Raw genomic sequence first — 16,967 nt, forward strand, 5'->3', positions numbered from 1 at the left:
GGAGGCTTTATTCCAGACTGTGGATTCACGTGTAAACTACAGTATAACAGCAGTAGGCTTTATTCCAGACTGTGGATTCACATGTAAACTACAGTATAACAGCAGTAGGCTTTATTCCAGACGGTGGATTCACATGTAAACTGCAGTATAACAGTAGTAGGCTTTATTCCAGACTGTGGATTCACATGTAAACTACAGTATAACAGTAGTAGGCTTTATTCCAGACTGTGGATTCACATGTAAACTACAGTATAACAGTAGTAGGCTTTATTCCAGACTGTGGATTCACATGTAAACTACAGTATAACAGTAGTAGGCTTTATTCCAGACTGTGGATTCACATGTAAACTACAGTATAACAGTAGTAGGCTTTATTCCAGACTGTGGATTCACATGTAAACTGCAGTATAACAGTAGTAGGCTTTATTCCAGACTGTGGATTCACATGTAAACTGCAGTATAACAGTAGGAGGCTTTATTCCAGACTGTGGATTCACATGTAAACTACAGTATAACAGTAGGAGGCTTTATTCCAGACTGTGGATTCACATGTAAACTACAGTATAACAGTAGTAGGCTTTATTCCAGACTGTGGATTCACATGTAAACTACAGTATAACAGTAGGAGGCTTTATTCCAGACTGTGGATTCACGTGTAAACTGCAGTATAACAGTAGGAGGCTTTATTCCAGACTGTGGATTCACATGTAAACTACAGTATAGCAGTAGTAGGCTTTATTCCAGACTGTGGATTCACATGTAAACTACAGTATAACAGTAGTAGGCTTTATTCCAGACTGTGGATTCACGTGTAAACTGCAGTATAACAGTAGTAGGCTTTATTCCAGACTGTGGATTCACATGTAAACTACAGTATAACAGTAGGAGGCTTTATTCCAGACTGTGGATTCACGTGTAAACTACAGTATAACAGTAGTAGGCTTTATTCCAGATTCTCATGTAAACTATATCAGTAGCAGGCTTTATTCCAGACTGCAGACTAAATGTAAACAGGAAGGCTGACTTCACACAACCATAGATATTAAAACATAGATGCCTCATTGGCCGGTGCAGTTTGTTGGAGCCATGTGTCTCCAGCATAAGAAGGAAGTCACGCTGCGTCGCTGCCACTCAAGTGACTATAATGGCCAATCACAGCACGTCTTTTCCGGGATTTATCAATTCAATCCAAAGGAGCTTTATTGGCATGAGAAAACAAACGTTTACATTGCCTGTCTGATTAGCCTACCGAACGCCCCCTTCTGTTAATCTCGGGAAATCTTGCCTCCTGTTGCCTCCATGTTGCTTCCTCACATGCCCCAAAGCCGAAGGAGGCGTCTACCTTTTTATTTCTATGCACACAACTGACCCTGTACCTGAACCTGTACCTGACCCTGTACCTGAGGACACATGGTCTCTATCTCTCCCTCCTGGCTCCTCCGCATGCCACAGATCTTCCTCCAGCAGGGCAATGGAGGCTACCAAGCCGGCAAGCCTTTCATGGCCCAAGGTTCTGTGCTGCACACCAACCAGAATTTCCCATCGGTCCCCCATGGCTGGCACAATGTATATCTGAATTTCATCCAGCAGAAGAAGTGCACTGACCAATCACAACTGCTATAATGAACAGACGCTAGGGTGGAAGTAGAGTATAGTAACTGTAGCTTACAAAGATAATCTGTGAGAATACCACAAAGCAGCCGTTGTAACATAAGGTGTCTCTCTCTCTCTCTCACTCTCTCAGATGTTAAGTGTCACTGCTTCCTCCTCTACGGACCAAGCCACGCCCCTCTCTTCACATCGCGGGAAGCCTCCATTACCCAGCATCCCGCGGGGTCAGCTGGTCACACCTCCATTACCCAGCATCGCACGGGGTCAGCTGCTCGCCACTGGGCCCAACAAGGACCTGCGGCTGCGCCTCATCACCGCGTCAACGGCTAATCACTGCGCGGTCGCCACGGTCACCGGCCCCTCCCCTTCCTGCTCCCCGAGCGAGGACGACGGAGGGGGCGGGGCCAATGGAGGGTCGGGAGCCAATGGAGGGCCAGGAGCCAGGGTGAAGAAGAAACGCAAGAAAAAAGACAAGCGCGACAGAGGTAAGCCCCACCCACTTTGAACAGGCATATATCATGGCTCCAAGAGACTTTTATGTAAGTCGGGACATGACACAGGTGTGTATTGTTAAGGTCCGGCTCTCAGACCATAACAAAGAAGGGAAACAAGCATGGGATAAATGCAAAAATGTAACGTTTATTAAATAGAATAAAGCATTTAAAGTAGAGAATGCAAAGGTTTCCAACTAAAACTTGGCAGGAAACTAAACTGCCATCACAAACTGAGAACTGAGTCAAACAAACAATATGCCCTGTGTGGCCATGCTCGAGTGTGGTCCAGGTGGAAGAGAAAGAAGCACTGGCAAGGTGGCTCTTTGATAGTGATTGGAGGCACTGGCCAGCTGCCTCCAATCCTTGATTGCCACCACTCTCCAACCAGGTCCCATCACACTGAAAGACAGATTAGTAAAGCACACACATAGCCCTGGGGCCGCCACAGTATCAATGTGCATACATGTAGGTGAAACCATATTATGCGGTTTCAAGCACAGACTTTTGTATGGGTTGCTATTGAGCCACTAGGCCACGGCCCTTTTTTATATAGGTAATTGTTTGCCACTTGTGAAGTTGTGCTACTTTTTGAGAATGTTTAGCGCCTCCTCAAATTTTCATTTCTGGATTTCAATAGGGCTTCACACTGGTGCAGTGCTCGGACCCTAACTATATAGTATATAAATATATCATATATAAATATATAATAATAAAATATATATCACTCACAGGATCAGAGGAGAGAGAGAGCAACAAACCAAAGAAACGCAGGGAGGACAACGAGGACAGAGGAGACAAGGAGGCGAGGAAGAGTCCTAAGGAGGCGAGGAAGAGTCCTAAGGAGCACAGGGAGAGGAAGGAGGGGAGGAAGGCCACGCCCCTGGCCACACCCCTGGCCACACCCCTGGCAGTCGCCTCGGTGAAAACTCCCGCTAAACGAGGCAGGAAACCCAAAATCAAAGTCCTGCCCCCTCGGCCTGTCGGCCAAGGTACTTTTATATATTATTATTATTATTATACTATTAGTCGGTTAGACGCTGATGAACAGGTGTTCATGCTCCTCAGATGTGAAGTATGACCCTGTCATACTTGTGTGAGCCTGCTTGTAGTATTTATTTAAATAAGTGTGACCCTGCTTGTAGTATTTATTTAAATAAGTGTGAGCGTGCTTGTAGTATTTATTTAAATAAGTGTGAGCGTGCTTGTAGTATTTATTTAAATAAGTGTGAGCGTGCTTGTAGTATTTATTTAAATAAGTGTGAGCGTGCTTGTAGTATTTATTTAAATAAGTGTGAGCGTGCTTGTAGTATTTATTTAAATAAGTGTGAGCGTGCTTGTAGTATTTATTTAAATAAGTGTGAGCGTGCTTGTAGTATTTATTTAAATAAGTGTGAGCGTGCTTGTAGTATTTATTTAAATAAGTGTGACCCTGCTTGTAGTATTTATTTAAATAAGTGTGACCCTGCTTGTAGTATTTATTTAAATAAGTGTGAGCGTGCTTGTATTATTTATTTAAATAAGTGTGAGCGTGCTTGTATTATTTATTTAAATAAGTGTGAGCGTGCTTGTAGTATCATTATTAAATTCAAGAACCGCTGTCTGTCAGTCAGTCTGTCAGTCTGTCAGTCAGTCCCTTCCATAGCTGTCTAGCATAGAGCAAGACAGCTCTCGCCTAGAGCGCCTCGCCACAACGCACGGACAGCCTCACGGAACCTAGCGCCGTGCAGCCCTGTCCTCCAACCTCATCTGCCCCGCATTACACACGGCAAACATTCTAACAATCATCTTAATTACATTAATTTGCGTAAAAAAAAATACAACTCCCCGCAAATCACGTGTCACCAGTGTCACCAGCGAAATGCATTTTGGGACGGACACAGATTAATACTGGGACACACTTTTCCGCGTAACAGACCCACACTGGGAAAACGATACTACCTACTACTACTAACTTCTTTGGGGAAGCATCGCGGGGTTGCGTGGCACAGGCACCTGCAAGCCAGTTCTGACAGTTGGACGGGGGCATGTTAACGTGAACACACAACTTCACAGTACACTGTGGAGGACTTTTGTATCGCATAGTGTGTGTGTGTGTGTGTGTATAATGTGTGTGTGTGTGTGCGTGCTGTGCGTGCGTGCGTGCGTGCGTGCGTGTGTGCGTGCGTGCGTGCAACAACACATAATAATAATTAATAACCGGCCATAACCCATCCGTTACCATATATTCAGAACGGGTAAGGACTAGTTTATTTAAATAAGTGTGACCCTGCTTGTAATATTTATTTAAATAAGTGGGACCCTAAGTGGGACCCTGCTTGTAGTATCTAACTACAAGTAAGACGCGCGGACGCAGCTCGTAAATTGCAATAACAACAATTAGAATAAAATCCGTCCTTTTTTTAAAGTTTTATTTATTTATTATTATTTATTTATTTTATTATTATTTTTTATTTAACGTTTTTTTTAGACATATCTGCCTGGGTTACAAAGTAATCACTCACTATTTTCGCAATAAATGCGCCACATCTCTGTCTGCGTGCGTGTGTGTAATGCACGTAACTCGAGAACCGTTTGCCCCACCGACTTCACATTCGACACACACGTTCCACACCCCCGCAGGGAGTGCAGTGCCCGGTATCGAATCGGTCAGACCCACGGTTCGCCAGAACCTTCGCAATCACTACGTTCGCAATAAATGCGCCACGTCTCTGTCTGCATGCGTGTGTGTAATGCACGTAACTCGAGAACCGTTTGCCCCACCGACTTCACATTCGACACACACGTTCCACATCCCCACACGGAGTGCAGTGCCCGGTATCGAGTCAGTCACGGTTGTCCAGAACCATCACAAAAGGCTCTGGTCAGGCTCTGCCAGTGGGCCTAATGAGCCAAAGTCCCCTCACCTGTGCAATTTACAGCCTCTGCCTCAGCCAATTGATTGCCATGGCAACCCCACACCTGCAAATTGATTACTTAACCACTCCACTTTGTCAGTTTGCACTCTTCAGACACAGGCAGACTGGCAGATACAGATATCTCCATGTGGGACACAGACAGACAGTTAAAATGGGTGCTATGACAAGTTGACAACGGGTATTATTAGGTTCCCAAGTTGCATCGCTCTCAAGTAGGCCGTGGCCGACGGGCACGTACAAGTCTAGTTTATTTAAATTAGTGGGACCCTGCTTGTAGTATTTATTTAAATAAGTGTGACCCTGCTTGTGCTCCGTCCCTAGCGGCCTCTGCAACACCCCCGCCCCCCGCGCGCCTCAACGCCGCGCCCAGCAGACCTGCAGCGCAGAACCGGGCCAACCACAACCCAGCTGCACCTGCCAGAACCCAGAACCACAGCCAGGCGGCTGGCCAGAGGACCCAGAACCACAGCCAGGCGGCCCGCCAGAGGGCCCAGAACCACTGCCAGGCGGCCGGCCAGAGGACCCAGAACCACAGCCAGGCTGCCGGCCAGAGGACCCAGAACCACAGCCAGGCTGCCGGCCAGAGGACCCAGAACCACAGCCAGGCTGCCGGCCAGAGGACCCAGAACCACAGCCAGGCTGCCGGCCAGAGGACCCAGAACCACAGCCAGACCACAGCTCCAAATGCACCGAGACAGAGGGGACGCAAACCCAGGTAAACACCATTCACTACGCTGTTTACACCAAGCCCCCAGAAAGGCTGGCCAATGTTTAAGCCGCCGAGACGTAGTGGTCGAAGCTGGAACTGCAGTTGGGCCCGTGAATTTAGCACGAGGAACTGGGGCTTAACATTGAGCGCTCGTTTGCACTTCTGCATTTGACCACCTGGTCCTCACTCTATCCTTTAAACTCTATGGTTTATACCCATATTTTGGTCGGAAAGGAATTTTCCAAACTTCCCACGGTAGTAGTCTAGAATAAGGCATTCTAATGACATACAGCAAGCTTTGGTTCCATGTAAGGCCCAAACCACACCAATGGGTCACCATGCAACTCCTTGCAACCAAACAGTTGCGCGTAGACGCATGTAGACGCATGTAGTTGCAGGAAACCATTGAATAGAGTCCTGACGTCACTCGCTCATCTCCTGGTTCATGGAAGTTTTTCTCTATGGAAAATAACATGGGGTCATCTTAAAATCGTCTCATATAAGCATTGTGGTCCAAAAACAAACAAACAAACTGCCCTGGGGATATTGTGGGAGAGGTGTCTCTGTATCGTTTATGACATTCAGTCACTCATATTTGATACTTGTCTGTTTCTAGCGAAAATATAACTAATTCAGCAGCAGTAACATTAGCGTTTTCTCAGTCAGTTGATTCTTCATATCCATATGAGTGAAACGGCCGGGATGATTTGCTTATTTTTCAATCACAGTTCGTATATGAGGCGATCTAAAATCCCCCTATGGGGATTACAATGCAAATAAAAAGTGCATGAACGCGTGGACTTAGCGCCCTCAACCGATATTGACGTCAGACTTCGATTGAACCAATGTAATCGTTAGGATCGACTTGCGTTGACATGCGCCACCATACACCGACGTGCAACAGGACATATCACACCGCTGAGACGAACGCTTAAACCATTTTGTTGCATCTCGACCCATTGGTGTGGTTTGGGCTTTAGTCTGCATCCGAGCGGCCCTCTGCTAAATTCACAGATAAACTAGAAAAAGTGCCCTTCTGGGACCAGGAGGATAGGATTGTGTGTGATGTTTGGCAAAATGTTTAGGAGTAATATAAACGTGTGTGTGTGTGTGTGTGTGTGTGTGTGTGTGAAAATTTGAAAGACCCGTTTCGTTGAATGGCTCTAGAGAGACTGTGTACCAATTTGCGTAATGTTTGGACAAAATCTGTAGGTGTACTGTCAAAACATTTGTTTTGCACAAAGCGGCCTCCTGGTGGCGCTATAACAGGCCAATGTGAAAACTTTGGGACAGAGGTTCAGCTCTGGCATTCAGGGAGTGTGTGTGCAGAGTATGGCTGCGATCAAGCCAACGGTGCCAGAGATTAGCTGTTCACAGGCGGACGGACAGACGGACACACGGACACACGGACGGACGGACGGAGTGCAAAACATACTCTCTCCCCATGCCTTCGGCCTGGTGGAGACAAAAAAAAAGAAGATTACTGAATCAGACTACTAATGTGGGATGTTTAGAAAATTCCTTTACACCCAAAATATGAGCGTAAACAGCTTAGTGAATCGTGCACGCCTGTTTTATTTCCAAGTGACAATGACGAGCATATAGCAAACGTTGATCATGACTGCCTTGCCAGGATATCTCTCATTAACCTAACGTGACTCACGGAATTTTTGAAACGGAATAATCCTACTGGAAAACACTGCTGTTTCTTTCCACTGTGCCAAATTGCACACTTGCAAGTAGGTGCGTGCGTGCTTGCATGCATGCGTGCCTGCGTGCGTGTGTGCGTGCGTGCGTGCCTGTCTGCATGCCTGCCTGCGCGGACATGATGGGCACTTTTTCTTATTGGCTTTCTAGCACGTTGTTTGTTCATATTCCGGTTGTTCATGTCATGAAATCGGGGCATTTGGAGAATATGTAAGGGCGTGTTATTTAAATGGTTTTGTATTGACCTGTACTATCTTTGAACTGTACCAATTCTACAAACTGTGAATAAAATGTTCAATCAATCAATCAATCAATCAAAGATATCCTGGCACGGCTCCAGTGGAGAAGAAGAAAAAAGGGAAAAGGAGTAGTAACTGTATTAAACGGATCTATTATTCGGTACTCTATATATAACAGATCCTGTATTAATCTATCATTCTGTACTCTATAACAGATCCTGTATTAATCTATTATTCGGTGCTCCACAGGGATCCTGTCGTGGAGAAGAAGAAAAAAGGGAAGAGGAGAAGTCAGGAGGCGGGGTTTCCGGAGGGGGAGGGGCCAGAGAGTGACGGCGCCTCCTCGCTGTCGCTGTCAATCAACCCTGGAACCGACGACAGCCAAGACCCCCTGGACTGCACTGTGAGTGTGTGTGTCTGTCTGTCTGTCTGTCTGTCTGTCTGTCTGTCTGTCACTAGTGGTAGGAAAAAAAATCGATTATCCAATTAATTGCGATGCCGTCATGGACATTGTAGTGTTGGCCCAATAACGGCAGGGCTCCACTGGACGCGTTGCGTCTCCGTCGCGTGCGTCAAAAAACGCACCGGTTCAATTTTAATGCACGCGTCGCGTCTCCGTCAACGCAACGCAACGCGGGCAGTGGAGCCACCCTTCATTGATTAAAAAGGGAACATTCCCTGACGGTGACGGAGACGGGACACTGACGCGACGCTGACGCGCCCGGTGGAGCCCGGCCGTAAGCGGCTGGAAATGAGCACAGAGTCAGGAGGTAAAATGCAGCCACATCGTGATTTATTCCCAAAAAGAAGGTTACAGCTACATGGGAAATGGCATCACACAAAGAAGGTTACAGCTACATGGGAAATGGCATCACACAAGCAGCAAACCGATAGGACATGTGGGTAATTCATCGTCAAAAATCGATTATATAATTATTATTTTTTACCGGAGCAAAATGGCAGAACTAATCTGCGACTGCACTGCGGCGCCGTACCAGACCGGTTAGAGTGACGCACACAGACCGTTTAGAGTGACGCACACAGAGCTCGCACACGCTTTAGCTTTCAACAACCAAAACAGAACGAGTTACCAACGCGGAGGGGAAGAGAAAAAATATGACAGAAAGGGGACATTTTGGATTGTATGAGGGGACATAGGAACTCGATAAAACTCACACCATCGACTGTGCATGAAATGTGCCCGAGATGGGACGATGTAGTGTGGTTCCAAACTCCAAAGTGCGGAACATGGCCCGGAATCCGTCGCTCTCCACGACCGAATATGAACGTAAATCCTTTGCAATAAATGTGCCGATGGACTTCGTTGTTCTTGTCGCCTTTTCTGAGTGCATGGGCAGCTGTGTCAGCGTGTTCGGGATGGTTGTCTTGACTGTCTTATCTCTGGATGTCAGTGGGCAATATGGTCTCTCATATTGGTCTTGTTCCCACTGTATTGTTTTTTTAACACAACTTGCACACGTGAGTTGTATCGAGTTCCCGTGTCCCCTCAACGTCATAGAATCCAAAATGTTGCCATACACTTGTAAAATACTTTAAACCAAATGCAAATGATTAATCTAATCGTGACCCTCTGAATTGATATGTAATCGCATCGCCAGGTACGTGTGTGCGTGCGTGCGTGCGTGCGTGCGTGCGTTCGTTCGTGCGTGCGTGCATGCGGATGTGTCTTGTTACTACAGGATAACAAAAAACATCTCTGCCTGCCTGTCTGTCTGTGCCTGCCTGACTGCCTGCCTGTCTGTCTGTGTGCCTGCCTGACTGCCTGCCTGTCTGTCTGTGTGCCTGCCTGACTGCCTGCCTGTCTGTGTGTGTCTCCCTGTCTGTCCGCCAGAAGCGTCGTTCAGGTCGACAGGTGAAGAGGAGGAAGTATAATGAAGATCTGGACTTTAAGGTCGTTGATGATGATGGAGAAACCATCGCTGTGTTGGGAACGGGTCGCCTCGCAGCTCTGAACGCTACCGCCCTCGCCTGGCAGTCTGAGGTATTATTATTATATATGTATATATATTTTTTTTTGGCCACGTTACATATATTGCATACTCCATACATGCGAACGGAGTCTGACTCTGGTTACGGGACTACAGCATTGACAAACAACTCCTTCAGCCAATCTGCCTAACCAAAAAGAATCATCTCCAGTCTACCCTCGCCATGTCAACCACACAGGAATGAGCAGGTTGGGGCTGACCATGTCAACCACACAGGAATGAGCCGGTTTAGGGCTGACCATGTCAACCACACAGGAATGAGCCGGTTGGGGCTGACCATGTCAACCACACAGGAATGAGCCGGTTTAGGGCTGACCATGTCAACCACACAGGAATGAGCCGGTTGGGGCTGACCATGTCAACCACACAGGAATGAGCCGGTTGGGGCTGACCATGTCAACCACACAGGAATGAGCCGGTTGGGGCTGACCATGTCAACCACACAGGAATGAGCCGTTTGGGGCTGACCATGTCTACCACACAGGAATGAGCCGGTTGGGGCTGACCATGTCAACCACACAGGAATGAGCCGGTTGGGGCTGACCATGCACATGAATGAGCCGGTTGGGGCTGACCATGTCAACCACACAGGAATGAGCCGGTTGGGGCTGACCTAGGGCCTGGGTAGAACCTAACCAGTAAGACGCCTCGCTCCAGCGAGCACACTTTTTGTGTCTAGCACTTTTTTTGTGCTAGAAATCTAGTTCAAACTTTTGCAATTTTCTCATGTATAACTAGAATTATATAACTAGAACTGCGTATGTCGTTGACACCCTCGGCCAATCATGGCGCTGCGTGTGTACGTCAGTGACACCCTCGGCCAATCAGGGCGCTGCGTGTGTACGTCGGTGACACTCTCTGCCAATCAGGGTGCTGCGTGTGTATGTCGCTGACACTCTCGGCCAATCAGGGCGCTGCGTGTGTACGTCGGTGATACCCTCGGCCAATCAGGGCGCTGCGTGTGTACGTCGGTGACACCCTCGGCCAAATCAGGGCACTGCGTGTGTACGTCAGTGACACCCTCGGCCAATCAGGGCGCTGCGTGTGTACGTCGGTGACACCCTCGGCCAATCAGGGATTGTGACGTTTTGGTGGCGTCGCTTGGACATTCCAATCGGGTATTCTGTTGCACGCAACTTGTGTGCAAAGTGCAAGTTGGCAGCTCGACAGTGCATTTCTATGTTTTAAGATGAAACCTTCAGGAAAATAGCATGAGACTGAGGCGATGAAGAAGAGCGCATGGTCAGCGATGTCGTCATCATTATCACCGATGACGTCACCACCAGTGATACTTCTGGAAGGAAGAACAAATACGTCACTGGTCTCAGTGCTTCAGTCATGTCGAGGCAGCCGGTGCCCCAAGATCTAATCAGCGCCGCTCAGGGACTCCTGCAGCGGGTGGAGGGACGAGCCAAACTCTGCAGACAACTGCAGGCGGAGTTACGCTACCTGCGGCGCGCCGAGGCCGGAAAGGTGCCGATCGAAAGGTGCCTGCAGAGCACCAACCTCACCCACCTGACGGCCGTCGTCCAAGCGGCCGAGAGCATGCAGGACGTAGTGGGCGTGCTCCGCATGTTCTCCTATGTGGACGGGGGCGGGGCCAAGCAGTGCCTGGCGGTGGATGTGGTGGCCAACGGCGGACACACCTGGGTGAAGGCGATCGGTCGCAAGGCGGAGGCCCTCCATAGCATCTGGCAGGGGCAGGGCCAGTACGGATGCAAGAGCATCATCAGCCAGGCCGAGGACTTTGTGGAGGCCAGTCGACAGCAGCCCTTCAAGTGCAGCAAGCCTCACGTCATCTTTGCCTTCTACAACGGTGTGTCCGGTCCCGTGGCCAACGCGCTGATACGGACAGGCGTCTCCGTGCGAGGAGACATCTTAGCCGTAAACGCAGACAAGGGAGGGGCTAAGGGGGAGGGGGGTGAATCACAAGAATTGATTGACAGCATTGAAGGAAGTGACAGTGAGGAGGAGGTAAGTGTGAGTGTGACCAGAGTGGACCGGGGCACCGTGGTGGAGCATCTATCCTTCCCACTGTTCCCAGAGCTGAAAGTGGAGGAGTGTCGCCGTGTCAACCTGGACATCTCCACCCTCATCGCCTACGTGTCGTCGCTGTCCCACGGCCGCTGTCATCTCTCCTTCAGGGAGGCGGCGCTGACGGAGCAGGCGGCACAGGAGAGGCGGGAGGCACTCCTGCCCGGGCTGGAGGCCTTCATGAAGGACAAGCAGCTGTTCGCTTGCCAGTCGGCCGTCCGGGACTTCCGTGTCATCCAGGAGACGCTGGGCGGGCCGGCGGAGAATCGTCGCGCTGAGGAGCTGCTGTCTCGTGTTCAGGTGGTACCGGACCAGCCGTCGGAACGCACCCAGAGACTCACGCACAGTTCAAAAGTCAACTGCAGGTCTCTTATGATCTTTGGAACCGGAGACACCCTCAGGGCCATCACCATGACGGCAAACAGCGGGTTTGTCAGGGCAGCGGCCGGTCAGGGTGTCCGATACAGTGTGTTTATCCACCAACCACGGGCTCTGACAGAGGGTAAGGAGTGGAGGGCAACACTCCTGTGACAGAGACCAGAGCTTTTAGAAACATGGCATCTGTTTTGTTTGTTTGGTAACAACTAATATTTGATGCTGATTAACATTTTAGAGGCCCAAGCCGGAGATCAACGTCAAGTTCAAGTTCATGGTCAAGTGCCCACGGCGGATATTGATAAATGGGACTGAGATTAATGATATCAAAACCGATCGCATCGCTCCACAGCGCTCCGCGGTCCAGTCGCTAGTCGCGATAGATGTATTCTTACCTCTCGTTGTTGTCGATCGACTCTAGAGTGGTGTGGCTATTGTTAGCTGCTACACAGACATTCACAACAACTTCCGGTGTGCCGTTAAAGTGGTCCGGGCGCTATAAATGATGGGCACATTTTATTAATGGATTAAATAGGTCCGGGCCATCAAGGTGTTAACACATTAACAGGTTTTTGTTCATGCGTCCATACTGTCTCTGTATCAGCTTCAGTTACAGACCGACAGGAAGATTACATAAAATGCCATATGCCTTTTTTGAGTGGTGCAAACCACTCCAACAACTGGCTTTGTACCCGTGTTTGTTCGTACCAAAAAAATGAGCATGGTTGCTATGGTTAGCAACCAAAAAAACGAGCATGGTTGCTATGGTAAATGTGTAGCTGCACCACTCAGTTCACACGGGTGTGATTTTTTCTACAGCACTGACCAGCAGGACACTGGCATACAATCGCAAATGCAGTGTTGTTTGTTGTTTGTGTCACGTATGACATCAGACCAGAGCTTGGTCAGCTTATATTAGTGAGGAACGAGGGACACAGCCACACTCGCAGACAGAGGTATATAGATTGACCCAGACACCAAAAGAAAACATGTTTTACCTTATTTCTTTGGAACACGAGATGTTGTTACATCCACGGTACTTCGGTCCCAATCTTCTTAACATCGTGAAGCAGAAACTGTTCACAGAAGTGGAAGGCACATCTACTGGCATGTATGGTTTTGTCATTGCAGTGACCATGATTGACAACATCGGCGCCGGTGTGATCCAGCCAGGGAGGGGCTTTGTCCTTTACCCGGTCAAATACAAGGCCATAGTGTTGCGCCCATTTAAGGGGGAAGTAGTGGATGCTGTGGTCACTCAGGTTAACAAGGTTGGACTGTTCACCGAAATAGGTCCCATGTCTTGCTTTATTTCTCGCCATTCTATTCCCTCAGAAATGGAGTTTGACCCGAACTCCAATCCCCCGTGCTATAAGACTGTCGATGAGGACATTGTAATCCAGCAGGATAAGGAGATCCGGCTTAAGATCGTGGGAACAAGAGAGGATAAAAATGACATTTTTGCCATTGGATCTCTCATGGATGACTACCTTGGTCTTGTCAGCTGATTTCTGTCACCTTTTCATATGGGGCAATTCGTGTAAAGGCTTCGTTATTCTGTATAGAAAAATCACACTTGTGGGAAGTGAGCGGAGACTTTTACCATGATGATGTTGATGTCTCATGTCAACATAATTGTGATCGTAGGTCTCGGATTCACTATTTACTATTACTATTTGATTACAGATTATATTAATACTATTAGTATTACCAGTAAGATGAGGTCAGAGAAGCACTCTCCCACAGGAATAAGGAAAAAATCACACCCGTGTGAACTGAGTGGTGCAACTAGAGATTGAGTCACTCTGATGTGATATCTGTGATGTCAGTGACGTCACATACTAACCATAGCAACCATGCTTGTTTTTTTGGTTGCTAACCATAGCAACCATGCTCGTTTTTTTGGTACGAACAAACACGGGTACACGGGTACAAAGCCAGTTGTTGGAGTGGTTTGCGCCACTCAAAAATGACACATTGGCCATTGTTACACTTTATTAATTGTACACTCTACAGTGTTAGGGAAGTGTCTACAGTGTTAGGGAACTCAGCGTGTGGAAGATCCATACACAGCCACAACAACCTCCTAATGCTGGTCACCAACCTAGCCACATTTTGCTGTGGGATGGCATCCCATTCCTCAACTAGGTTTTGTTGCAAGTCAGCAAATGTGGTTCTGTTGGTCACTCTAGCATGTACAGCAAAGCTGATCCCACATGTGTTCAATTGGGTTGAGGTCTGGACTCACGGCAGGAGTGATGATCCTGGTTCTGTGGGTTGAGTGTTGTCATCCTGGAGGATGGAGTTAGGTAGGTTAGGAGTTAGGTTTAGATTCTGAAGATATGGGATCACCGCTGGGTCTCACTGCATTGAGATTGCCTTCAATCAGAGCGTGATACTGCCACATACCTAGCTGCGCACACACTAGTGATTTTTACTAGTTGTCTAGTTGCCTAGTTTACTAGTCGGCTAGTTGTTTAACTAGGCCTACCTATTATGTAAAATAAAAAAAAACAGTGGATGGCACCCACTCTACATACTGTGAATAAAATTATCAGTCAATCAACTGCTGTCTGTCTGTCTGTCTTTCTCAGGAACCACCAGAAGATGAGGCCAACATTATTGAGAGAATTCTGGCTGTCCGAACCGCAAAGAAAGAGGTACACACACACACACACACACACACACACACACACACACAGCCAGTGAATTCATTCACTGGCTTCATTCAATCTCTTCAGACTCCATCTTAGCTCGTAGCACTTGCCCTAGCCTCGACGACCTTACAGGCGTATGCAAAGGCTCAACCTACGTAATTTTCATAGCATTTTATGTAGACATAGCACTCTATAGTTTATACACATAGGTTCATTATATAGATATTCCACTGTTTGGATGTTAGGTTCTTTGCTTACTTATGATTCTTGATGGCTATTGTTTATGTATTTGATGTATTACTATGTGTTGTTCTTGCTTACTGTAAATTACTCTGGATTAAGAGCATCTGCTAAATGCCTAAATTACATTAACAATTGTTTCATTTCCTTTTCTCTTTCCACAACCTGCCTGCCTGCCTGTTTGTCCGTCCGTCCGTCTCCAGACTTCAGAGGACCAAGAGGAGGAAACGGAAACGGAGGAGTTTTATGTCAAATACAGGAATTTGTAAGTTTTGTCAAATTGTGTGTGCGCGTGTGCCATTAACTGATTGCCTCACAGATTATTTTTTCTCTGCGTTTAGCTCTTGCCACGGTGTTTTCGAGTGTACTCCTATTTTGAAGACCAAAAACTCACGGGCCATGCACCGGAAGTAAAAACCGGCTGTGTAAATTATTTTAATTCACTTGAAACACGACCAGCCATGCTTTAGTTACGAGCCGTGAATAAAGCTTGTTTTGATCAATAACACGATCTGGAAAATAATCTGAGATATTTGGATTTTTGTTGTTATTTTTAGATTTCCTTTAGTTCCTATCTACACTGTAAATGACCAGTGTGTTTTTATTAACCCTTTAGTTCATATCTACACTGTAAATGGGCGCCGTTGGTGGAACTAGAAAAAGATCCCAGGATCCACCAGAAGATCAAACGTTTCAGGACCAAACAGGCTCAGACGAGACATATATTCACTGAGGTAAGAATTATTATTATTATTATTATTATTATTATTACTACATAATGTAAACACATTTATTCACTGAGGTAATACACTTCAACACTCTGTATATTCTCTCTCTCTCTCCCTATGTCTCTCGCCCCAGCCTGATGAAGATATATTTAATCCAGATTATATTGAGGTCGACAGGGTGTTGGAGGTCGCTGTTACTACAGACACAGAGACTGGAGAGGTAACGCACGCGACACACACACACACACACACACACACACACACACACACACACACACACACACACACACACACACACACACACTTGGTTACAAGTCTAAACTGCTTGTGTTCATATTTATTAGGGATGCCAGAAAGTGACCATCAGCCAAATCGAATAATCGACAGCTCTGCCAATTAATAATCGATTAATTGAACCCCCCCCCCCAATCAATCAATATCAGTTGCAACTTTTACGATTTTATATTATGCACATGCCATGGTCACATAACCATTATATGTTGAGTGCATGCTTTGATGGTTACAGTTTTATAATCAGTTTTGATGAGTAAACCTTTGTGGAGATCTTCTCAGTTCTCATTATATGCTAGTTACTGCCATTCAGGATGGAACATGAAATCCATTTGGATTTGGGGAGAAGTAGTTTCATAAGGGGCTGGTATGAAGTACTTGATATAAACAGAAAACGTTCAGTTCACTAGTCTACACTCTACTCTACAACTGCTTTCATTTCATCTGATTGTCTGTTAGAGAGAGGGGGCAGAGAAGAGTGGCTTTTCTCAACTTGATTTATACTTATATTCTCCACTCTGATGAAGGTACATGTACGATATATATATATCTTTTTTTTTCCCGATTTTCGATTATGAAATATTAAAATCGATTTCGGAGACTCCGATGATTAATCGGAAAAGCGATTAATCGGCGGCATCCCTAATATTTATTATACAGCTTGGTTACAGATGTAAACCTGTGTTCATATTTGCTGTGAGAGGCCTGCAAATTGCAGGAATGTCCATAAATCAGTTGTGATTGTCCTGCAGATTGCAGGCATTGGTTACATTGTGATAAGTCTCCATATATGGAGGAGACGGTGCTTCCTGTATCCTGATATACTTGAGTTTCACAAGCGTGTGTGTGTGTGTGTGTGTGTGTGTGTGTGTGTGTGTGTGTGTGTGTGTGTGTGTGTGTGTGTGTGTGTGTGTGTGTGTGTGTGTGTGTGTGTGTGTGTGTGTGTGCGTGCGTGTGC

General features: G+C 46.9%; 3 protein-coding genes across 3 annotated transcripts in view; all 3 read left to right on the top strand.

The window, feature by feature from the left end:
- chd6 (chromodomain helicase DNA binding protein 6) overlaps positions 1–16,967 on the top strand; it is a 75,389-nt gene that overhangs the window by 19,289 nt on the left and 39,133 nt on the right. Inside the window, exons 4-12 of the mRNA XM_079510865.1 lie at positions 1,745–2,096; positions 2,837–3,094; positions 5,342–5,735; positions 7,925–8,078; positions 9,528–9,677; positions 14,688–14,753; positions 15,194–15,255; positions 15,607–15,724; positions 15,852–15,938. Of these exons, the coding sequence (XP_079366991.1) occupies positions 1,745–2,096; positions 2,837–3,094; positions 5,342–5,735; positions 7,925–8,078; positions 9,528–9,677; positions 14,688–14,753; positions 15,194–15,255; positions 15,607–15,724; positions 15,852–15,938 (1,641 nt within the window). The remainder of the gene's footprint in view (positions 1–1,744; positions 2,097–2,836; positions 3,095–5,341; positions 5,736–7,924; positions 8,079–9,527; positions 9,678–14,687; positions 14,754–15,193; positions 15,256–15,606; positions 15,725–15,851; positions 15,939–16,967) is intronic.
- On the top strand, positions 10,924–12,249 carry LOC306929210 (UPF0415 protein C7orf25 homolog; the record flags this gene model as incomplete). Its single annotated transcript, XM_079509651.1, has 1 exon — positions 10,924–12,249. The coding sequence occupies one exon, from the start codon at positions 10,924–10,926 to the stop codon at positions 12,247–12,249; it is 1,326 nt and encodes a 441-aa protein (XP_079365777.1).
- LOC306930113 (DNA-directed RNA polymerase II subunit RPB7-like) lies at positions 13,083–13,601 on the top strand (the record flags this gene model as incomplete). Its single annotated transcript, XM_079510863.1, has 1 exon — positions 13,083–13,601. One exon carries the CDS (start codon positions 13,083–13,085, stop codon positions 13,599–13,601), a length of 519 nt encoding a protein of 172 aa, XP_079366989.1.

This window comes from Electrona antarctica (genome assembly GCF_951216825.1).
Source record: "Electrona antarctica genome assembly, chromosome: 9".
Taxonomy (NCBI): domain Eukaryota; kingdom Metazoa; phylum Chordata; class Actinopteri; order Myctophiformes; family Myctophidae; genus Electrona; species Electrona antarctica.